Raw genomic sequence first — 26107 nt, forward strand, 5'->3', positions numbered from 1 at the left:
TAAATAATCCTGTATACATACAGGTAAATAACCCTGTATACATACTGGTAAATAATTATGTATACATACAGGTATATAACCCTGTATACATCCAGGTAAATAATCCTGTATACATACAGGTAAATAACCCTGTATACATACAATTAATTAACCCTGTATACATACTGGTAAATAACCCTGTATACATACAATTAAATAACTCTGTATACATACAATTAAATAACCCTGTATACATACTGGTAAATAATCCTGTATACATCCAGGTAAATAATCCTGTATACATACAGGTAAATAATCCTGTATACATACAGGTGAATACACAAATTGATACAGGAAAATACAATATCTTGGTCCATATTTTAGGGCAGATTATCAAAATTGACAAAGACAAAACAAACACGAAAGACAAAACAGGGTCAAAGAAAGTTATTGGCTTTGTAATAAAAACGTTTTGTATTTGAGGGTATTTAGCATGATTATTGTAATTCACAGGAGGAAGCACATAGTTACATGTAATTTTAAGAAAAATTACGATAAATATAAGAAAAGGAGAGAGAGAGAGAGAGAGAGAGAGAGAGAGAGAGAGAGAGAGAGAGAGAGAGAGAGAGAGAGAGAGAGAGAGAGAGAGAGAGAGAGAGAGGAATATCTTTAGATGACACTAAAGGAGTTAATTACTGGATTAGGAAGAGGACTAGGCTTAAGTACATATAGCTAACAAGATTTAAGAGAAGCTGTGTTGATTTTTTCTTTAACACCAGTAATAATTGCAAGTTCAAAATCTGACATTAAAGTTGAAACTAGTAAATTTGGAACCACAGACTGAATTAGAGCAAACAATGTTCGTAGAGAAGGAATGGAGATTAAAATCCAGTTAATGAACAAGGACTGTGAATCTGGAAAAAAAAAAAATCAGTGAAACGAAGACTCTGGATAAGGGCTGTTAACAGCCTTCTTGCTTGAAAGCTGAGCTCGACAATGAAGCTAATGGAGATGATTTATAGATTCTGGTTATTAGGGAGACTGTGTGTGTTTTTTGTTCTTTTTGTTTGGAGAAATAATTTTAAAAATTAATACGGATGGTTTTAAAGGTTTAAAGACCGCTCATGAATGGCAGGGGCAAGGGAAAATGACATCGCCCTATCGAATAGCACAATGCCTTAGAGACTGACCATATACACATATGATCAGCCCCCAAGCCCTCGTTCCACCCAAGCTAGGACCAAGGAGGGACAGGTAATGGCTGCTGATGACTCAGCAGATAGATCTATGGGCTCCCCCAAATCCCCTATCCTTATCTCACAAGGATGGTAAGGTTGCAGCCACCAAAGAATTTAACGAGTTTGCGCGGGACTCGAACCCCAGTCTGGCAATCACCAGTCAGGGACGTTACTACATCAGTCACCACAAGTATGTGATAAACACAAGTTTTGAATTCGTGTCAAGTGAAAATTGAACACTAAATCGCAGTAAAAATTTATCTAAGGGATACAAACTATAAAAGCGACAGATATGTTACATGAAAAACAGGGGAAGGGGGGTACATTTAAGGGGGAAGAGTTCTTTTAGGGGGAGGGGGTAAATTTAAGGGGGAATGGGTTCTTTTAGGGCGTAGGGGATACATTTAAAAGCATGAGCAATTCAGTGAGATTAAATTTCCAAAAAAGGAGCTTTCGCGACAAATTGCTCTTGATATTTTTCATCAACTCTGCAATCCGTAATTTCGTTAGCTATGTTGAAAGTCATTTTTTTTAAGAGAGAGAGAGAGAGAGAGAGAGAGAGAGAGAGAGAGAGAGAGAGAGAGAGAGAGAGAGAGAGAGAGAGAGAGAGAGATGAGGTTTAAACAAAAGACTTCTTTTCTTTTTTACTTTTCACCCGATTTTGATATTTTTTTTTTTTCACTGGACTCAAAATATCTTTCTTATTAAGGCTTTTTCCTAAGGGACAACATTTTATTGTCTGCGGAAATTTTAGTTTTGAAACTAAATTTATTTATTTATTCATGTGTTTATTTATGTGTTTATTTATTTACTTATTTATTTGTAATCAGACTTTTGTAATGGGTGACATTACATTTGTGAAATGATAAGGAAAATAGAATAAAATAAATTATTTATGTATTTATTTATTTACTTATTTATTTGTAATCCGACTTTTGTAATGGGTGACATTACATTTGTGAAGTGATAAGGAAAATAGAACAAAATAAAATAAAAATAAAAAATATTAAAAATAAGATAAAATAATAAAATAGTTAGCTTAGGAAGGTAATTACTCTTAGAACAATTTTAAAACCTGATAAAGGAATCATATTTTTCAATTTTGGCTGGTTATCTTAGAGGGTTTAAAAGCCTAATCTTTATACCTTTAAACTTACTCCTAATTCCTTGCAGTCATTTTGATATACTTTTATAAGGCCAAATAGATACAACCCCAATTTATATCATTATAATTAAAAATGACTTTTGTTACCTTAAAATACAATGTAAAAAATAGCGGATTCTATATCAATTTACCTAATAACACGCATTATGAAACCCAAAGTAAATCTAAAATCAAAATCTTAAATAAATTACCTCCATTAAGAAATCTATCGGAGTTTACTGTTTTCTAACAATGAAAAACTTTGCACAAGTGAATATCTTAAATGACCTTACTGTTCACATTCTAAGTACCTTAATATATATATATATATATATATATATATATATATATATATATATATATATATATATATATATATATATATATACATATATATATATATATATATATATATATATATATATATATATATATATATATATATATATAAAGAATAATAAAGAAAAAGTTCACTTGTAATTCTAATGACCATGTTTGTAAAGGAAACGATTCAACGCAGACCTACATTGACCTGGTATCTGAAAGCAGATTTAACATAATGTATCAAGCCTATAATTCAGTGGCTCCTTATCCACGACGCATAATCCACTTGGTCTAATACCATTTTATTTTCTTTCTTTTCAGATCTCCCTGATATCCAAGATCGTGCCATCTCCCGACTGGTTCGTTGGAGTCGATAGCTTCGAGTTGTGTGAAGATGGAAATTGGGTGGATAATGTCAAAATCCAGGTAATTAAGGAGAGAGAGAGAGAGAGAGAGAGAGAGAGAGAGTGTTTGTGTCTTCACTGTCTTAATGTAACTCTAAATACGCACATACACACACGCACACGCGCGCACACACACACACACACACACACACACACATATATGTATATATATATATATATATATATATATATATATATATGTATAATTATATATATGTATACTTATACATATATATACATACATCATACACATATAAATATATAAATACATAAATAAATATATATATACATATATATATATATATATATACATATATATATATATATATATATATATATATATACATATATATATATATTATCCAATAGTTTAAGTTTCTATTAATAGACAGAGAAGAATAATTTTCTTGATATTATTAAGTATGTGCATGATAAGTTGCATATATACATACACACATTGAGAGAGAGAGAGAGAGAGAGAGAGAGAGAGAGAGAGAGAGAGAGAGAGAGAGAGAGAGAAACGCACCACTTCCTGCATCAGGTGGGCGTTGCATAAAAGAATAAAAAAAAGGTGAATGAAATAAAGAGGTGTATTCAGACCGTGATAACCAACCCCCCTTCCCCTTTTAGAAAACCAAAACGGATGGGACAGTTCGAAGCCATCAGAGGAGAGAGGCTGCAGGAGGCAAATTGCCACTAATCTGAGGCAATCTGTGGTTTATTTATGCGGAATGAGCCATACGTCAGATTTTGTAGAGAGGAGGGCAGGCCCTGATTAACGTGGAAGTATATCTCTCCCACGAGGATGTGTCATGTCGACATAACTCGCTTAATTTGCTTGTGAATGGAGCTACAAGATGTCGGGAAGAGACGGAATGGTCAGGTGGCGAGTTTGCTTTGCCGGGGGGGAGGGGAGGTAGGGGGAAGGGAGGTAGGGGGAAGGGAGGTAGGGGGAAGGGAGATAGGGGGTGACAGGGGATGGAAAATGGGGGGGGGGTAGGGGTGACAGGGGATGGAAAGGGGAAGGGGGGGGGATCACGGGATGAGTGTATGTGAGATTGTTGTGTTCCTCTAAAATTTGGGTGTTTGTCTGGAATATAATTTTTTAGAAAATATTAAAATAAATACATATTTTTGAGAAAAATAAGATAAAAATAACAAATAAAATAGATTAAAAAAAATAAAGAAAAATTCTACACTAAATTAAAAAATGTTTTGGTATTCCTTTAGAGATTGCGTCGTTAATTACACCATTCTACGTACAGCAGCTGCTGGATAAACAAATGAAGTTCTAATTAGCTTGATAAATTAATTATATAAAAATATATAGAAATTCAATGAAAGATAATATAATGAATGATGAATATGGGTAGTCAAATGATAATAATAATAATAACTTAAATACACTAAAAAAAATGTCAGAAAAAATAATATTGATTTCATCACGATGATTTTCTAATATTGAAAATAATTAAAATAAAAGATAAAAACTTAGGCAACTGAAACAACTATTGAAAGGGAAATAATGTAATTTTTTAGAAAATAATAGAATTCATACGTATAGTACAGAAAAATAAAGTACAAAAAATAAGAAAAATAAAGATAAAAAATAGAAAAATAGAATAAAAAACTTAAAAAATATATAAACTAAATTATAAAATATTTTGAGATTGCGTCGTTAATTACAACATTATACGTGCAGTAGCAGCTGGATAGATAAATGGGGTCTCATTAGCTTGATAAATGAACTATATATAAATAAATAGAAAGCCAATTAAAGATAATATAAGGAATGCTAAATAACGGTAATCAATTGATAAAAATAAATTAGGATAAAAAAAGTAAGAAAGAAAAACAGTATTGATTTCATCAAGATTATGATTTTCTAATATTAAAAATAATGAAAATAAAAGATAAAAACTTACACAACAGAAACAACTTTAATAAAAAAAAAAAGTATTGAAAAGAAAATAGATACGAAAGGAATTACATCTTAAATTGCAATGATTTTCATCTCCCTAAAAGAATTAGTCATTTACATATGTCAAGTTTCATCAGTTGATTCAAAGCACAAACTGATTAAATCATTGTTATGGGTGTCAATATATATCATTTAAATACCCTATAATATGTAACCTTCAACTGATATGGCAATTTAGGGGGCAGTGGAGTTAGGCGATATTTTGGAAATATTTAGTGATAGCTCACCGTATTTAGATTATTGAATGAGGTCGGCTTTATTTAGCTTTGATTGCTATCTAATCTACATGGGAAGTACAACACACACACACACACACACACACACACACACATACATATATATATATATATATATATATATATATATATATATATATATATATATATATATATGTGTGTGTGTGTGTGTGTGTGTGTGTGTGCGTGTGTGTGTATGTAAAATCTACAGGAAATAGGAAAGAGAAAGACCAGGTACCAAGCGCTTTCGTGTATTACGTACACTTCTTCAGGGTATATTTAATATCTAGCATTACATTTCTATAGGAAACAACACAACTCACAATGATTCACTTATCATTGAAATATTAAATTATTGATAAGATCCCTGTACGATAAAAGACCTCCTTAATATCAACCCTTTCGTACCTCTACACAGGATGCTCATCGGCCGGTCACTGAAACCCTTTACCCACGATGCAGCGTTCACTACTAAACAAACTTTACATAATGCATAAAGCATATATATAAATATATATATATATATATATATATATATATATATATATATATATATATATATTTATATATATACATATATATGTATATATATGTATATATATATATATATATATATATATATATATATATATATATATATATACATATATATATGTATATATATGTATATATATACATATATATATACATATATATATGTATATATATAAATATATACATATATATATATATATATATATATATATATATATATATATATATATATGTATATATATAATATATATACATATATATATATATATATGTATATATACACACATATATATATGTATATATATGTATATATATACATATATATATATATATATATATATATATATATATATATATACATATACATACATACATATATATATATATATATATATATATATATATATATATATATATATATATATATATATATATATATATATATACTAGAACTAACTATGACTATTCCAGTCCTACTCTATCAAGGTCTACCACGACACATGAGATATTAAAAACGTGCTCAAATCTCTCGTTTCTTGCTTAGTATAAAACTCGAGACTGTTAGGAGAGAGAGAGAGAGAGAGAGAGAGAGAGAGAGAGAGAGAGAGAGAGAGAGAGAGAGAGAGAGAGAGAGAGAGGTTATATTTAAGATTTATACGCAATGAGATAAACTTTATGAACGTTAATATGCATAATCAGAGCAAATGAAAAGAATTCATGAATAATCATATACATCAGATTTAATCAAGTAGTTTAATAACAGAAGCTGGCGTCGCAACTAGCATGGTCAATGACGTCTGTAATTAAATCTTTGTAATAGAATCCAGTAGACAGTCTTTAAATAAATCTCCTAATGACATATAGGAAACTTATTTCTGTCGTAGCTATAAGATCTCTATGGCCTCGAGCCAGCACGGGCTCTTGTCTGTAAAGACAGTTTGTAACGGACTTTTTTTTTTTTTGGAATATGATTCCAGGTAGATCCCATGGACATTGGAAAATAATATAAAAACAAAAAAGGAAACTTAATTTTGTTGTAGCTATAAGATTCAGCTGGCCTATCACCAGCACGGGCTCTTGCCCGTAAAGGCAGATTGTAACGGACTTGTTTTTGGAAAATGATTCTAGGTGGACCCCATGTACGCTGTTAATATAAAAAACATAAAGGAAACTTAATTTTGTCGTAACTAAAAGATCCAACTGGCCTTGCACCAGCACGGGCTCTTGCCCGTAAAGACATTTTGTAACGGACCTATTTTTGGAATATAATTCCAGGTGGACCCCATGGACGCTGGAACGGACAACGGCCTCACCTTCACCTCGCCCAACTGGCCCACGAGCCCCCCGGAGAAGATCTTCCGCATCACCAGCCTCTATCCGAACCACCCAGCCCATTCCTTTTACTATCCTACGCTACGCCACCTCCCACGCATTGCTACTTTCACCATTACTAAGGTTTGTTATTTACTTTTTTGTTTTCCTTCTCTTTTATTAATTTTCTTTCTTCTAGTGTTCTTTTTTTATTTGGTGTCAGAGTCTGTTCTCGTTAACTTTAAATGTTAATCTTCTTGGCGTTTTTTCATGTCTTGGTGTTCTTACGTGTTCTTTTTCCTTTTTTTATGATGTTTCTTTCGTCCTTTTCTATTTGCACTGTCTATGTGGTTTGAAATTAACTTTATTATTCACAATGCTTAAAGTATTTTTCTAGCTTTTCTCTTCAATTAGAATCTTGATGTCAAGACCCAAAAAATTTTATAATTTCTATTTCCTCAAAAGTTTTGTCCATCTTTTTTTTTCAATCTATTAAAACTGATAATTTCATGAAATGTCTACGAAAGGTTACCAATACTAAAGTGATTTTTATGTACACAGTGATTACTTTTTATGCTGATATCAGTTTTGACTAATCTTGAGTGCAGAGTATCTAGATATAAAAGTGCTTAATTGAAGGGCACTAGAGTGAAACAAAATTATCATATATTAATACAAAATGTTTCGTTCGCATAATCTATATTCGAAATTTATGGTTCAAATACACGTGTTTCTTTTTAATACATCAAAATTACCTACTTGATGAATTTCGTTCTAAAATAAAAATCCAAAACTCGAAAGGTTTTGTTATAAATAAATTACTTCTTTTAGCCATTCTAGATTTCATATGATTTAAAACCTAAAATCTTTCGTTCAAATAACCTGAGGGTCTTTTCATTTTCTATGAACTAAGCTCTAAAGTTCAGTGCTTCGTTCGCATAATATAGATACAACTTTCCTATAAATAATAGCCAAACTATTTTCCCTTTTACTTAAATCTGAAAACCTATAGTGTTCATATAATCTAGTCTAGAGCAAACGTAATAAAAAATTCAAATTAATTTGCTCCCATACTCTTTGGTATCCAAGATCTAAAATCTAATGTACTTTGTTTACACACTCTGGGGTATATTTAGCTAATGTGTTTTCTCTCATATTTCTAGTACAACGTTTAAAAATTTGCAGTATTTCAGTTACATACTCAATAATTCACAAGATGTAATATTTAGTGTTTTATTCATATGCTTGAAAGTACATATGACCTAAAAAATTAAATATTTTTGTCAGCATACTCAGAGTACACACGAAGCATTTTAACCGCATACTCAAAAGGTATGCACGATAAAATCCTAGTATTTTGTTCACATATGCTGATGTGCACAATCTAATATTTGAGGTATTTTGTTCCGATACCTAAAAGTAGGCAAAATTTCAAATTCTAATATTTTTAATCACATTGTCGAAATCATACACGATCTAAAAATCAAAACAATCTAACATACTCTTAGAGCATAAGCAACTTAAACCCAAGCTGTTCATGCTCTTAACTCTCAAAGTGAAAAATTTCTCATCTAAAAATTTACGGGTCATTTGTATTAACCACTGGCCTTCTATAAAGCACAATCTTAATGTTCCCATTCACAAACTCTAGTGTTGCAACTTTTCTCGTCCAAAATAACTAGAAGATCCTTTTTGTGTTTGGTCAAAACAGATGAAAGAATACAAACTGAGCGAAGACTTCGACAACTCCATCAAAGCTCCCTACGACCTTGTCAACTTGGAGGACATTGCCTACAAGCATTACTTCGATCATGTAAGTTCAATTATCAATTGGTCTTAAGAATGACAAGCTAACTGTTCTTAAGAATGGCTGACTAACTGGTCTCAAGATTGGCAGACTAACAGGTCTTAAGAATGGCTGACTAACTGGTCTCAAGATTGGCAGACTAACTGGTCTTAAGAATGGCTGACTAACTGGTCTCAAGATTGGCAGACTAACTGGTCTTAAGAATGACAAGCTAATTGGTCTTAGGAATGCCAGACTAACTTTGTCTCAAGAATGGCAAACTAAATGACGTTAAGAATGGCTGATTAATTGATCTTAAGAATGGTTGACTAACTGGTCTTAAGAATGGCTGACTAACTGGTCTTAAGATTGGCAAACTAACTGGTCTTAAGATTGGCAAACTAACTGGTCTTAAGAATGGCAGATTAACTGGTCCTAAGAATGGCTGTCTAACTGGTCTTAACATTGGCAGACTAACTGGGCCTAAGATTAGCTGATTAACTGGTCTTAAGAATGACAAGCTAACTGTTCTTAAGAATGGCTGACTAACTGGTCGCAAGATTGGCAGACTAACTGGTCTTAAGAATGACAAGCTAATTGGTCTTAGGAATGCCAGACTAACTTTGTCTCAAGAATGGCAAACTAATTGACGTTAAGAATGGCTGATTAATTGATCTTAAGAATGGCTGACTAACTGGTCTCAAGAATGCCAGAGTAATTGACCTTCAGAATGCCAGAGTAATTGACCTTCAGAATGCCAGAGTAATTGACCTTCAGAATGGCAGATCAACTGGTCTTAAGAATGGCTAATCAAATGGTCTTAAGAATGGCAGACTAACTGGTCTTAAGAATGGCTGACTAACTGGTCTTAAGATTGGCATACTAAATGGTCTTAAGAATGGCTGATAAATTGATCTTAAGAATGGCTGACTAACTGGTCTTAAGATTGGCAAACTAACTGGTCTTAAGATTGGCAAACTAACTGGTCTTATGAATGGCAGATTAACTGGTCCTAAGAATGGCTGTCTAACTGGTCTTAACATTGGCAGACTAACTGGGCCTAAGATTAGCTGATTAAGTGGTCTTAAGAATGACTGACTAATTGGTCTTAAGAATGACAGACTAACTGGTCCTAAGAATAGCTGATTGGCCTTAAGAACGGCTGATTAACCGGTTTCAAGAATGACTGACTAACTGGTCTTAAGATTGGCTGATTAGCTGGTCATAAGAATGGCTGAATAATTGGTCTTACGAACGGCAACCTAATTGGACTTACGAATGGCAAACTAATTGATCCTAGGATTGGCATACTAACTGGTCTTAATCTTGGCTGATTAATTGGTCTTAAGAATGGCTGATTAATTGGTCTTTAGAATGGCAGACTAACTGGTTTAACGATTGGCTGACTAACTGGTCTTAAGAATAGCTGACTAACTGGTTTATGATTGGCTGATTAATTGGCCTTGAGAATGGCTGATTAATTGGTCTTTAGAATGGCAGACTAACTGGTCTAAAGAATGGTTGACTAACTGGTCTTAAGAATAGCTGACTAAATGGTCTAAAGATTGGCTGACTAATTGGTCTTAAGATTAGCTGATTAATTAGTCTTAAGAATGGCAGACTAACTGGTCTTGATATAGACTAATTAATTAATATTAAGAATGGCTGATTAATTCGTCTTTAGAATGATAGACTAATTGGTCTAAAGATTGGCTGACTTACTGGTCTTAAGAATGGCTAATTAATTGGTATTATGAATGGCAAACTAATTGGTCTTCAGAATGGCAGACTAACTGGTCATAAGATCTGGCTGATTAATTGGTCTTAAGAATGAGATACTAACCGGTCTTAAGACTGGCTCACTAACTAATCTTAAGAATGGCAGACTAACTGGTCTTAAGAATGACAGATTAATTGGTCTTAAGAATGGAGAACTATTTGGTCTTGATATTGGCAAACTAACTGGTCTTGTGAAAGGCTGACTAACTGGTCTTAAGAAGAACTGACTAACTGAGTCTTAAGAAGAACTGACTAACTGGTCTCCAGAATGGCTGATTAACTAGTCTTAACTATGAGAGACTAATGGGTCTTGAGAATGGCAGACTAAATAGAGTATTGAATGGCTGATCAACTGGTCTTGCGGATGGCTGACTAACTGGTCTTATGAATGGATGACTAATTGGTCTTATAAATGGGAAACTAATTGTTTTTAAGAATGGTTGATTAAATGATTTTCAGATTGGATGAGTAACCCATTCAAATCCATCAAATATTATTAAAAGAATATGTAATTAACACATGCATAATCAACCCGATTTCTTAATGCAGATAAATAATGAAAAATACGTTTTCCTTGAATTTATGTTAATGGCCAAATAAAGCGTTCGAAGATACAACGACTTGAAGAATATGTGACAAGTATATGTTCACTATGGCTGAAGAATAACTAAGCATATGTTTATCATGACTTAAAATTAGCAGTTACTCAGGTAAACTAGTAAACCTATCATACCTTTCACTAAGGAAAATCCAATCAAACTATCCATTATGGCTTCTAAACATATCTAAATAGGGCTGAAGATAACATATCTTTGAAGAAATAATATCACGTCACCCATCGTAGTTCCAGCAAGATGTTCATTTAAAAAGTTCCTTAAAGGGCAACTGAAGCCCATATCAATTTCACATTAATAAACACGTTGAACTGGTGACTGAATGAGTGTAAATTATCCTTAATTAAACTCTTTTTGTTTTTGACCTCAGTATAAATTTCCGCATTTGGGTTCTTAGAACTTAGATTGATAATTAAAATAGTATGTCAAATAAGAAAGACATCTCTAACACAAAAAAAAGGCAGCATGAATTATTTGATTTTACGAATGACTGCAAAAGCGAGCATTTGTTGACCCCCCCCCCTCTTTTTTGTAAGTTCAGAAAAATAAAAATAGAAATAAACTATCTAAATATCTCACTCCCTTTGCCACGGTGTTATCTGAAGCCTAGTGCGAAGGAAATCAAAGTGTAATCCAATTAAGTTGTTGGTGGCCTACCTGACCACAGGTAAATACATCCCACCTTTAGGGTAAGGCCTAAATAACGTAAGGAAGAGGTCAGTAATTAAATTACCTGGCTGCGACCGATAGGCTTAAACTTCTTGTGCTGCATTTATCTCCATTTTCACATATGTATCCCTGAATTTAGTACGAACAGGTTTCATCAAATAATATGTCTTAATATTTTTTTTTTTTATTTATCTATTTATTTTATTTTATTATTATTTTTTTTTTTTTTTTTGCCTTATATTGTTCCCTATAGGGCAATGTTGCTTTCAAACCTTACATTATTTTTCATGTGTAATGCATTTCATAATGATTTCATATTACAATTGTTTATATGCTTAGTTATTCAACACTGGCCGTAATGCCCAAAACTATTTATATAAACGAACCGAGTATCACTGATGTGAAAATATACATATACATATGTCATACATAACTAGTACTTACTTATCAGTAACAGTTAAATCTGTAGTGGCAATCATGACGATTACACATCTTCCTAAATGAACACAAATAAAAACGATAAATATTGAAAAATTGTAGTGAGAAACTAGCCAGTGACTTAGATTTTGTTTAGTACCCAATTTTCTAGCAATCATACCAATTACATATATTCTTAAATAAACACAAATTAAAACGATAAATATTGAAAAATAGAAAACAAAAAATTGCCAGTGACTTAGATTTTGTTCAGTACCCCATTTTCTAGCAATCATACCAACTACATATCTCCCTTAACACAAATTAAAACGATAAATATTGAAAAATCGTAATAAAAAAAAATTACCAGTAGATTTTGATCAGCCCCCAATTTTCTCACATCCAAACATGTGAGTTTTGAGGCCGGATTTTTGCTCTCCTTATCAGAATATGTGGTATAATGAACAAAAACCAGCCAAATCTGGTGAGGTCAACGACAAACCGATGAGCGACAGGGATAAGGTAAGGTTATGACCTCATAATAAACATGATGTCAATTTCCCTGTAGATGGTGGAGTCTTTTAGAGTAATACCTTTCGTTAGATGATGATTGTCATGTTTTTGTGTTGAGTGCAGTGTTCGATATTAAAGATATGTATAATATATATATATATATATATATACATATATATATATATATATATATATATATATATATATATATATATATATATATATATGTATATGTATGTATATATATAAGTATGTTTATATATACAAATATATATATATAATATATATATACATATATATATATAAATGTGTATATATATGCAGTATATATATTTATGTATAACTAAATATATACAGTATATATATATATATATATATATATATATATATATATATATATATATATATATATATATATATATACTGTACTGTATATATACATATATATACATATGTTTTTATAATTATATATATGCTTCAACACATGCATACATATATGTTGCTGTATATATGTACACTTATATATGTATATGTTATGTGTATGTATATGTATATGTATACGTTTCATTTCCCTCCTTTGTCTAACTATTAATTAATTCGTTTCCTTGTATTAGAGAGAATGCTTTCTGGCTAATCCCCGAGTGCTGTGATTTCTTGTATCTTTTTGTGTCATTTCTTAAAATAAATATCAATCTTTATTAAAATCTTCACTAAAAGTTATTTTCTTTTTAAATTTGGAAACAAGATAGCAGTTATTACCCCATTAAAAACAATTCAATAAATTCATATTAGTTTCAGAATATACCATAGTTTTATTAGCGTCAGGTTACAAACTTGACAACAACAACAACAACAACAACAACAACAAAAATTATTCCCGTCAAAAAACATGTTCAGCTTTCCGATCACCAAGGTCCTTCAATTTCATTTTTTTTAGATACTTCTTATCATACCAATATTCTCTCTCTCTCTCTCTCTCTCTCTCTCTCTCTCTCTCTCTCTCTCTCTCTCTCTCTCTCTCTCTCTCTCTCTACATATATATATATATATATATATATATATTATATATATATATATATATATATATATATATATATATATATATATATATACATATATATATATATATATATATATATATATATATTAAATAATTTGTAACTCAAAGCATTTCAACCCCACACGTTTGTTTTATCGTCTTACACTTTTCATACCCACTATTGATTGCTAATAAAAAAAAAACTACGCTTAACAGTTCATAAATCTTCCTGATACCTTCCACCGAGTTTCAATTGCCATTTCTCTTTTCAGTTTCCGCCATTATTCTAGATTCCCAAACACGAATAGGAGTCTAAACAACAAGTTGTAAAGCCAAATAATTTTACCCTTGTTAACAAAAACAATAAGATTTCCATTCATGAAAACAATACCCTATCATTTCCCTTTTGTCTTAAATATCATTTAATTAACCAGTGTAATAGAAGAAACATAATCACAACATGTATTCCTATTTTGTAAACTTAATCCCACACCTGCTCTATACCTGCTCTTATATTTACTTTCACAAAGGAAAACATTATTATGCAACTATCTTCCTTCTCAGAGGCAACACTTCTATTCATTACAAATACATTAACATTTACACGTTATTTTCTCTAAACTCACAGTAATAAGGGGGCCATGCAAACATCAACTTTTATTCATAGCAACCTCAAAATCTTTTAAAGTTTATTTTTTCTAAATACTCCCTTCGCCTCAGTTTGGTCGACTTTTCTCTTCCTCATAAGCCCATAATGTTTATTTGTGAGGAAGAAAATATTCTTATATAACAAGACAAATGATCGACTTTACCATGAAAGACACATCTGTCAAATTTCCCGGTTTCATCAATAGAGTACCGATTTTCGGTGGCTCTCACGATCTGTTTTTCGTATTTTAATTAAAAAATCTCCTCATTAACTCGATCGGTGCTCGATTTAAATTACTCATTTTTATTACAAACATACGAAAATAAACTTACACTACATACGTTATTTTCTAGTGAAAAATTACTCTAATTTATGCTTTATTACTAAATCGCCAAGTTAAACTGATCACCATAACATCAGAAATGCTAGCTTGCGAAACGCCACGTCAAATTATGCCCGATAAAAAACATTACAAATATATTAACAAAATACAGTTTATGTAAAGTTATACTCACTCAAATTCGAAGACTCCCAAGGTCAGTTGCAAGTTTCTAAACATCGAAGATTTAGATGAGGTAATTAGTTCCTAAAAAAAGAAAAAAAAAAAAGTAATCATTAACCTGTGTTAAATAAGGTACAATTACATAAAATTAGCATTTATTTCAAAGACATATTAGCTAAAGTGATACTCTTCAAATTAAAAACAATAAAACGTAACGTTATAGCTCAAAATTCACTAAAAGCATTCCGTGAAAAGAAAAAATCATTAACACCCCCTAAATAAATAAATGGCTATTTCGAAATGATATCTCACACAGCAGTAAACACTGGAGTATTTTTAGCCTTCCTTTTGAATGTTGCATTATTCCCACTTGGATAAAAAAGCGAGGGGAAAAATGTAGGACAGTGTTATTTCAACAAAGAGGATTTTTGGATACACCACATAGGAGAACGACGCGACATTACATTTTTTTTTTCCTTTTTCTTTTTTTCTTTTTCATGGTTCTTGGTATGTATCAAGAAAAGATAATTTAAGTTTTTTTTATTCTACGTGCGTGCAAGTAATAGATATACATTTGCACCCACAGAAATAAAAAAAAAATTCCGAGAGTTCATCCAGTTATAAATAGGTGTCATTATCTATTTGATTTTAAGAAAAATGGGGTTTGACATCTGCAGCTTCATTCCTCAAGATTTGCTGAGAAAATGGAAGGCATCATCCACTTTACTTTTAATATAATAAGACGTATGGTATATATATATATATATATATATATATATATATATATATATATATATATATATATATATATATATATATAAATATATATATATATATATATATATATATATATATATATATATATATATATAAATATATATATATATATATATATATATATATATATATATATATATATACATATATATAGTATGTATATATACAGTACATATATATAGTACATATAAAGATAGATAGATAGATAGATAAATAGTCAAATTATATAGTTACACATATTGTATTGATAAATGCACTGCATTTGGGATGATTAAACACGTCACTAATAAGCCTTGAGTGTAACGTATGACGTGACAATTATTATGGAAGTTTAGTGCACAGGGAGTTCACCCATAGTTCAATGACTGTTTTATATTACATAAGAAATTACCTATAGTCAGTTTTTTTTTAGTGAGGCAGATTTGCACCAACTAGCAGGGGTGCCCTTTTAGCTCGGAAAAGTTTCCTGATCGCTGATTGGTCGGAAGTATTCGGACAAAAATACTTCCGACCAATCAGCTATTAGGAAAATTTCCGAGTTAAAAGGGCAACCCTGATAGTCGGTGCAAATCTGCCTCACTAAAATAAATTGACTATAGGATCAGGCGTGACTACAAATCGCGAGTGCTCAAGATAGAGGAAAGAAAGAAAGACCAAAATAGCTTTCCAGGTGTTATGAGAAACAGGAAGCGCCTGGAAAAAGAGTCGACACATGGAATGGAGGAGAGAGTTTCCAGGGTAGGTCTTTTATGGAAGCGAAATGTAGGCTTTGAATGGAGGAGAAAGAAATAAACGGGGAGCTGCCGAAACTTTGCTCAGTGCAGAGAGACTGAGAAGTGCTGGAAATGAGGAAATGAAAGGAAAGTTTTACGAAAACGTTGGATATACGACAAGATCCTCTGAAATATTAGAAGATGGTGTAATATATATATATATATATATATATATATATATATATATATATATATATATATATATATATATATATATATATATATATATATATACATATATATATAATATATATATATATATATACATATATATATATATATATATATATATATATATATATATATATATATATATATATATGATAAATTTTGCACATTTAGACGTGTTTTTCATATATATTCAAATAAGCCATACATATTTTTGATACATTAATGTCTGGATTCTCTTAACGACCTCAGGATCAGAGCCCCAAGCGAAATCACACAAAGACAAGCCGGTCACAAGCTCTTGTCTTTGTGTGATTTCGCCTGGGGCTCTGACCCCGAGGTCGTTAAGAGAATCCAGACATTAATGTATCAAAAATATGTATGGCTTATTTGAATATATATATATATATATATATATATATATATATATATATATATATATATATATATATATATATATATATATATATATATATATATATATATATACGAGAATGTGTAAATAGTTGAAATTATGCTATGTTAGTATCATATTCTAAATAAAGGAGTTTCAGGGGTTAGGTCAATTATCTTTGATCTAGATAAAAAAACAACAATTTTGGAGAATGCCTAAATTGTCTGAGATAACTTATGTTAGTCTAAAATAAAAAAAAAATAAAAAATATTATTTTTAAATGGGTATTCTCCCTAGATAAAGTTATCTGGAATCCTTTCGTATAGATACCTTTCCCATGGGTCATAAATCAAAGAACCAGATTTGATCAATAACCTCGTTAATATGCAATAAATAGTACTTGGTAGTCGTGTGAAAAGTTGCGGCAACTGAAGAAAACTCTGATATATTTGATATATTTGCAGGTGAATTATTTATACGAATATTGGAGTAAAGATTATGTAAAATAAATTTAATATAGAAAACTGCAGGTGAATTATTTATACGAAAACTAGGGTAAAAAATTATATAAACAAAAAAAATTAAGGTAGAAAACTGCAGGTGAATTATTTATACGAAAACTAGGGTAAAAATTATATGAAAAAAAAAATTAAGGTAGAAAACTGCAGGTGAATTATTTATACGAAAACTAGGGTAAAAATTACATAAACAAAAAAAAATTAAGATAGAAAACTGCAGGTGAATTATTTGGACGGAAACGAAAATACCAATTATGATTCCAAAATGATGAAGGTAACTTAGGGACAATAATGGCAAGTGGAAGTCTATTACGTTATTTACCAAAAAATCTATTCTATGAGGCAAATTATGCTAATTCTGATGTGAAATCAATAAATCTGAACACAATTGCAAGGCTGTCTAATGCTTGTGTGTGCATACATACCTGTAAAATCTTGCTAATATACCTTAAAATATTTATAGAATTACTCATCCCTTTAGTGATAATGCTGTAATGTAGCAAATGCTTGACATAGACTCTCAGTTTGAGAATTTGGCTGAATTTAAGATTTCCTATAACGTTTACTCTTTATTCTTAGTCCTCCGTTTGCTTTGTCCGTCCCTTTCCACATTTCCTTTGTGCTTTTGGTTAATTCTAGGCAGAATGGATTCTTGTAAACCCTTTAGCAGAGATGGCGTCTGAGGCGAAGCAAAAAGATATTTTCATTTTTAATTGATGGCGAATTACTTAAAGAAGATATTTGTATTTTAATTGATGTCGACGTACAAAATAAAGATATTTGCACTCTTTAATTGATGTCGAAGTACAAAATAAAGATATTTGCACTCTTTAATTGATGTCGAAGTATAAGAAAAAGGTATTTTCTTTCTTTAATTTATATCAAAGTAAAAAAAGGTATTTTCATTCTTTAAATTATGTCACGTACAAAATAAAGATATTTGCATTTTTCAATTGATATCAAAATACAAAATAAAGATATTTGCATTTTTAATTGATGTCGAAGTGAAAAAAAAAAGGAATTTTCATTCTTTAATTGATTTCAAAGTTCAAAAAAAGGGCATTTTCATTCTTTAATTTATGTCAAAATAAAAAAATAAAGATAATTACACTCTTTAATTGACGTCAAAGTACAAAATAAGATATTTGTATTCTCTAATTGATGTCTAAGTACAAAATAAAGATATCTGCATTCTTTATTCGATACCTAACTCCAAAAGTCTATGATTAAAATTTTCATCTTTGAATTAAAATGATAATGAAAACTAATATTCTTTTGAAAATAGTTTTAAGATAGTGTTCCTTTTTTATTGGAAACATACGTTGTTAATTACAGTTAATTACTGCATTTGCATGACGTATTACAAGAAATATATAATTATATAACCTTATACAATTTAAGATTAGTTCATTAGCTCCTCGTAATTTAGGAAAAAAATTGAATTTACACCATTATGGCTGAAAAGAATTGTGCAGAAAAAAATATTGCATAGATGATAAATCCTGACGGACACGCATTGCATTCATGCAGATTCATATTTGATAGATGAAATAACAAAAACATACGCAAAAAATAAATCAAATTAAATAAGGCTGTTCTGTCTTTTTTTTTTTTCAAATGACTAACACAATATACCGTACGTATATCAGAACAATGAACCTACAGCCATGCATGTCTCTGTGAATGCAATATGCAAACCCCGTGCATGCATTTGTTGTTGATTTTGAAGTTGACAGATGTGTTGTATGTCAAAATCTTTCAACAAGTTCATGGCATATGAAACAATTATTTCCTTTCAATGTTATACTTCAGTACACTGGCCGACGTTCAGGCTTCAAAATAAATATAAAAGGAAAATATAACTGTCATGAGAGACTACAATAATCAAATAGGGATTTTTTTTTTTTTTTTTTTTTTTTGTAAGTTCAGGTCTATAGGCTTTAGGTATTTAAAAAACAGTTAAGGCCTATAGTCTTAAATACTTAAAAAAAAAAAAAAACAGTTGAGGCCTATTGTCTTGAGTACCTTTTTAAAAAATAAAAAATTAAGGCCTATAGACTTGGGCACTTTTAAAAAAACACAGTTAAGGCCTATAGTCTTAAGCACTTAAAAAAAAAAAGGTTGAGGCTTATTGTCTTGAGTGCCATTTAAAACAAAAAAAGTTAAGGCCTATAGTCTTAAGTACTTTAAAAAAAAAAAAAAAAAAAAAAAAAAAACAGTTACGGCATTTAGTCCTAAGTAACTTTAAATGAACAGTTAAGGCCTATAGTCTTGAGTACTTAAAAACAAGTAGTTCATTTTAATATATAAATTGTAATCCATAATTCAACCTAAGATACTTGAATAACTTCACCACCCCCATTTCATTTGCCCCTCCAGAACCGCGTCTCTTACATAACCTCTGGAAGAAACTTCACGCCCAAGGGCGTCATCGGTTCCAGCACCACCACATCCACAACCTCTACCACAACAACAACCCCACTTCCTACAACGGAGGATCCCCGTGTTCACCACCGCCACCGCTCCCACCGGCTACCTTCAATCGACACCTCTACCCCCGAGTGGACAGTCACGGAGCCTGGAATCCATGACTCCCTGGAAAACGCTATTCCGCGTCCAAATACACCGTCGCCTCGAGCATCCGAAAAAGTAGGTGAAATTCAACTTTCTGGAGACCACAATTCTCACCTTTACATACATGTTCTTAGTTTAACTATTCAATTATTATAATAACAATTATAAGGATAAATAATAATAATAATGATAATAATAATAAAGGTTAATATTAATAATTATACTACTACTACTACTACTACTACTACTACTACTACTACTAATAATAATAATAATAATAATAATAATAATAATCATCATCATTATCAATTTAATTTTAATCACATATTTTTCTCAGAATTTATTAATTAGTTTTTCTCTATTTGCATCCTTACACAACTACTGATTCCACTCTCTTTAAACAGGTGAAATCAAACTTTCTAAATGCCATAATTTTCACCTTTACATATAAAATTCATGTTCTCTTTGAACACACATGCTTAGTGATCCTCTGATGTCTCCTCGGTTAGATGTTTTTATAGAAAATATGTTAAACAGAATATATTAATAAAAAAAAAAAAAAAAAGAGTAATCAGAGATTTCAAACCTCCGTCAATGAAGATACTCATAATTTTACTCAAGTCTACGGACCAAGCTTTCCCCTTTTCATATGTTGACCGTGGATGAATCTACTACATAATAATAACAATAATCAGAATCGCGATTTTGATCCAGATCACATCCAAACTTTAATGTGTTTTTACAAATCGTAATACCTATCCGTTATTAAAATTTGGTGAAAATACGGTAAGAAGCTTTGACGTAATCCTGCTCACAGACATACAAATAGATAGATAAGTAAATAAATAAATAAATAAATAAATAATCAGGTCATTTTATAACTTCCTTGGCGGGGGTAATCACATTCATCAAGTTATTGATTACACATAACATTCAACAACCCGCAAATTCAGCCTTTTTCATTACCCTAACCCATAAACAATTACCCTCCTCGTACCCCGCAGGGATCGGCCATGAGCAACGCCGTAGACGACGAAGACGACGACGAAACAGCCATGGAGGACGCAGAAGGAGGAAGCCCTAGCCAAAGGGGCGCCGCCTCCGAAAGCACATCGAACCGCAGCCCATCCTCACCCTACGGGAACCGTAACCGTCTGAACTCGTCGAGCGCCATGGCGGTTATCGACGACATCGTGAAGAACATCCAAATGGAACGGAGGGCCAAGAGGAAGCAGAAGCAGAAGAAGAAGGAAAGGAGGAGACGCAGGAAGGGACTCAAGAAGATCCGTAAGTGTTATATGTATGAGAGAGAGAGAGAGAGAGAGAGAGAGAGAGAGAGAGAGAGAGAGAGAGAGAGAGAGAGAGAGAAATCTGGTTAATTTACAATGTCCATCAAAGTATAAAAATCCTCACTCTTGCTCTTGAGAGAGAGAGAGAGAGAGAGAGAGAGAGAGAGAGAGAGAGAGAGAGAGAGAGAGAGAGAGAGAGAGAAAATCTAGTTCATTAACATTGTCCATCAAAGTATTAATACCCTTACTCTTGCTTGAGAGAGAGAGAGAGAGAGAGAGAGAGAGAGAGAGAGAGAGAGAGAGAGAGAAAGAGAATCTAGTTCATTAACATTGTCCATCTAAGTATTAATATCATTACTCTTACTCTTGCTCGAGAGAGAGAGAGAGAGAGAGAGAGAGAGAGAGAGAGAGAGAGAGAGAGAAATCTGGTTCATTAACATTGTCCATCAAAGTATTAAAATCCTTACTCCTGCTCTTGAGAGAGAGAGAGAGAGAGAGAGAGAGAGAGAGAGAGAGAGAGAGAGAGAATCTAGTTCATTAACATTGTCCATCTAAGTATTAATATCCTTACTCTTGCTCTTGAGAGAGAGAGAGAGAGAGAGAGAGAGAGAGAGAGAGAGAGAGAGAGAGGAGAGAGAGAGAGATTTTAAATCCTCAGTATGTAATACCAAACCCATTCCTATTTGCAAAGTAACTCAATTATTTTCCCGTTTTATCAATGGTTCGTATATTTTTCTGTCCACAGAATCAATTGATTCGAATCACAAACTATTCCAAAAGTTAACTATTTCAAAACTGGCCCCTATGAAATCATTTTTACATTGCCCACATTGCAATAGGTTTGCTATCATTCACACTTATATTCTTTTACCAGCCTCTGAAAATTCTCATCACTATCTGCTTGGCACTGATAGTCTAGTTCATCTATCACGCACACTCAACATTTAAATGCTTTTACCAGTCTCTGCAGACTCTCATTACTGTCTGCTTAGCAACAATTCTTCTACTATTAACGTGCTTTGTTTAGCTAATCTATCATTCTCTCTCAACATCCAAAAGCTTTTGCCAGTGTCTGCAAATACTCATCACTATCTGCTTGGCACTAATAGTTTTGTTAACCTATCATTCACACTCAACATTCAGAAACTTTTATCAGTCTGCAAATTCTCATCACTATCTGCTAGCCAGATACTTTCCTCCATCTAATCATCCTGTGACAACCTCAGTTAATTTGGCTTAGACAGTCTAATTATTCTTTCCCTTGAACTATCATTCACACTCAACACTCAGAAGCTTTTACCAGTCTTTGCCAATTATCATCACTTTCTGCTAGCCAGATACCTTTCCCCCATCTATTCATTCTGTTACAACCTCAGTCAATTTAGCTTGAACGGTCTTATTATTCTTTCCCCTTCTGCCATGTCCACAGGTCCTCCACGTGACTGCCGCGTCTCCGAATGGTCCGAATGGTCCCCCTGCAGCATTACCTGTGGCATCGGCGAACAGACCAGGACACGAACCATTGTGAAACACGCCCGGCGAGGTGGCAAGGTGTGCCCCGTCCTCGAGGAAACCACCTGGTGCGGGTCGGCCAGAGCCTGTCAGAGGGACTACTTCAACTGGTCGTAATCTGAACAATGACCCAGGATGAAGTTAAACAAGAGGGAAAAAAGTAAAAAAAAAAATTAGTTGAAATTGAGGAGATACAAGAAGCTCTCTCTCGACATAGCTCGAAGGAGGAGGATTTAATCCTTCTTGGAAAGGGTTTAAATGCTGAGGAGCAAAACGGTAGAGGAGTTTAGTCATTCTTCCCTAACCTGCTTAGAGTAGATTTTTGATCTGGCCATAACGTGCTAGAGGACAATGGAGACACAAGAATTTTTTATATATGATATGTCTTTTATTATTATTATTATTTTTATACGGTCTTCTTTAGTTTTTGGAGAGGGTATTTTGAAAGATTTCTTTATTAATTTAGCCCATTTGGGGAAAGGGAGTAAAACTAAGCTCACTAGTAGGCAGAAAGGTTTGTTAGCTCGTGTGCACATAAGTATCAGTTAACAATTGCTTTAATTTTTCCATTTCATTTTCCAATACCGAAAATGATGGATTTGCTTATGTCCTAGTATTCGAATCACATGGATTTTCTTCTTAGAGGATTTCTAAAAATCAATTTTGCGTTTACGTGGTAGTTAAAAACATGCCAGAGATTTCATGTAGTTAACGAAGGACTGGATTTCATTTTGGATGGATAATATGGCAGGAATTCCTTTTGCGTAGATTTAAAAATGGAAAGATTGCCCATTTGAAATCAGGAAATGTCGGTTTATTGATAAGTAAGAAGTTACCCTTCAATAAATAAAAGAGACGTAAATCTTACGTCAATTAAAAGTAACGAGGGACAATTACTCCCAGGAATTCCCCGCTGACTTTTCATCCCAAATTGGCGTTCATTTTAGTTTGGAAATTAAGCCCTGATTTCATTAAAATAAAATACTAATTATTTACTAAGTCCAACCATGTGAATATAAGTTTAAATTGTTACATCCCCCTCAAACCCCACCCACTCTCTCCCTTTGTCTATGGTCGTCTTCTTGACCCAACTATTTGATATGAAGTGTCAAATCATCGGTAATTCACCATCAATATAAGTTTAATAGTTTTCGTCTCGAAAAAAAATAATCATCCCAGATGACATTTTTTCTTTTGGTATCGATTTCATATTGGTTTGTGTTTTATTTTTGTTTTCGTGCAATAATTTCTCATTTGTGATTAAAGGGATGTGGAAGAAACTTTATTACGGGAAATTGCTTGGTATTTGATCGCAATTCGGTATAGCTACTTCGGATGAGCAAAAACATTTAGTAACGACTGAAGGATTTTTAAGTAACAACTGGAAGTAACTTCTATGAAAATAAAAGTAACAAGCAGACATCTGAACATGCAGCAGGGTCTACATTACTAAAAGTAACGATCAGACTACTGACAATAAAGGTATATATTGCTAAAAGTAAGTCAAACTACTGAAAATAATACCTTTATTGCTAAAAGTAACAGTCAGACTACTATAAATAAGGCCTTTATTGCTAAAAGTAACAGTCTGACTACTGTAAATAAGGCTTTTATTGCTAAAAGTAACAGTCTGACTGTTGAAAATAAAGTCTACATTGCTAAAAGTAACAGTCCAACTACTGTAAATAAGGCCTGTATTGCTAAAAGTAATAGTCAAACTACTGTCCATAAGGCCTGTATTGCTAAATGTAACAGTCAAACTACAGCAAATAAGACCTTTATTGCCAAAAGCGAGTCTGACTGCTGAAAATAAGGTCACATAAGGTCAAAAATGCTAAAAGTGATACCCAAAAGCATACAGGTGACTTCTACAACTTTGCAGTTTGACTTAGACCACATCACAAAACAGCAGTTAAAACAAACCGATTTGCAAGGCACTTCTTTCTATTCTTTCTTCTACTCTCTCTATCATCTTTTCTTTTCGAAATTGAAATATCCATCGTGTCCTTTCCTCGTGCAATTTTTTAAAAATAATAATTCTCTAAATTTTGGAAAGCTTAGAGCGTCACTAGGACTTTTTACTTTTTTTTCAGTTCATGTCCTTTCGTAACTTTTTGGGTTATAATAACTCTCAATTTTGGGAAAGCTTAAAGAGTCACTAGGACTTTTTTTTTTTTTTTTTAGGTTTTTGAGGTGTGTCATGAAGCGGATCACTTGCTTCAGGTAATGATTTTACGTCTCGTATTTTCTTTTCAAAATAGCTTTTATTTTTGAATGAACAGTTACAAGAAATATCACGCTTTGCTACAGTGGTCCTGTTTTTTTTTCTATGACATTAAGCTAATAGCTCTATTATCAGTGCAAGTATTCTAATAATAATAATAATGATAATAATAATATATATCTAGGCTTAACGACGTAGATAACTTGTAGTGTAACGGAAATGGATGGATACAGTACTATATTACGATGAATGTGTGAAGTCAAACTTACTCTTAGGTGTTTTCCTGCACACTCTAAGCCACGCATGGGTTTAACGACATTAAAGAAATAATAATAATGTTTTTAGGATCAACGCTGTACATAATCTGTATATAAAAATAATTGAGGAAAATGCGATGAAAACAAATTTGCCGGTTTCATTGGTTGGGCAGTTATTTGCAAAACGCAATGGACTCAGATTATAAGTTATATCGATCATTCTATTTTCATTTCGGGGTTCTCTCTCTCTCTCTCTCTCTCTCTCTCTCTCTCTCTCTCTCTCTCTCTCTCTCTCTCTCTCTCTCCTCTCTCCTCTCTCTCTCTCTCTGACAAAAACCACCAAGTTATATCAATAATTCTATTTCTTTTTGGGATTCTCTCTCTCTCTCTCTCTCTCTCTCCCCTCTCCTCTCTCTCTCTCTCTCTCTCTCTCTCTCTCTCTCTCTCTCTCTCTCTCTCTCTCTCTCTCGAAAAACACAAAATTAAATTGGCCCTATTGCAA

At 32.1% G+C, this 26107-nt stretch overlaps 1 protein-coding gene across 1 annotated transcript in view; it reads left to right on the top strand.

The window, feature by feature from the left end:
• Nucleotides 1-26066, top strand: part of LOC137620859 (spondin-1-like) — a 50143-nt gene extending 24077 nt beyond the window's left edge. The window contains exons 2-8 of the mRNA XM_068351306.1: nucleotides 3007-3111; nucleotides 7116-7295; nucleotides 8863-8964; nucleotides 12864-12938; nucleotides 20129-20398; nucleotides 21328-21610; nucleotides 23042-26066. Coding sequence (XP_068207407.1) covers nucleotides 3007-3111; nucleotides 7116-7295; nucleotides 8863-8964; nucleotides 12864-12938; nucleotides 20129-20398; nucleotides 21328-21610; nucleotides 23042-23241 — 1215 coding nt within the window. The 3' untranslated portion in view covers nucleotides 23242-26066. The remainder of the gene's footprint in view (nucleotides 1-3006; nucleotides 3112-7115; nucleotides 7296-8862; nucleotides 8965-12863; nucleotides 12939-20128; nucleotides 20399-21327; nucleotides 21611-23041) is intronic.
• The last annotated feature ends 41 nt before the right edge of the window (nucleotides 26067-26107 follow it).

The sequence above is a fragment of the Palaemon carinicauda genome, chromosome 27, assembly GCF_036898095.1.
Source record: "Palaemon carinicauda isolate YSFRI2023 chromosome 27, ASM3689809v2, whole genome shotgun sequence".
NCBI classification, from domain to species: Eukaryota; Metazoa; Arthropoda; class Malacostraca; order Decapoda; family Palaemonidae; genus Palaemon; species Palaemon carinicauda.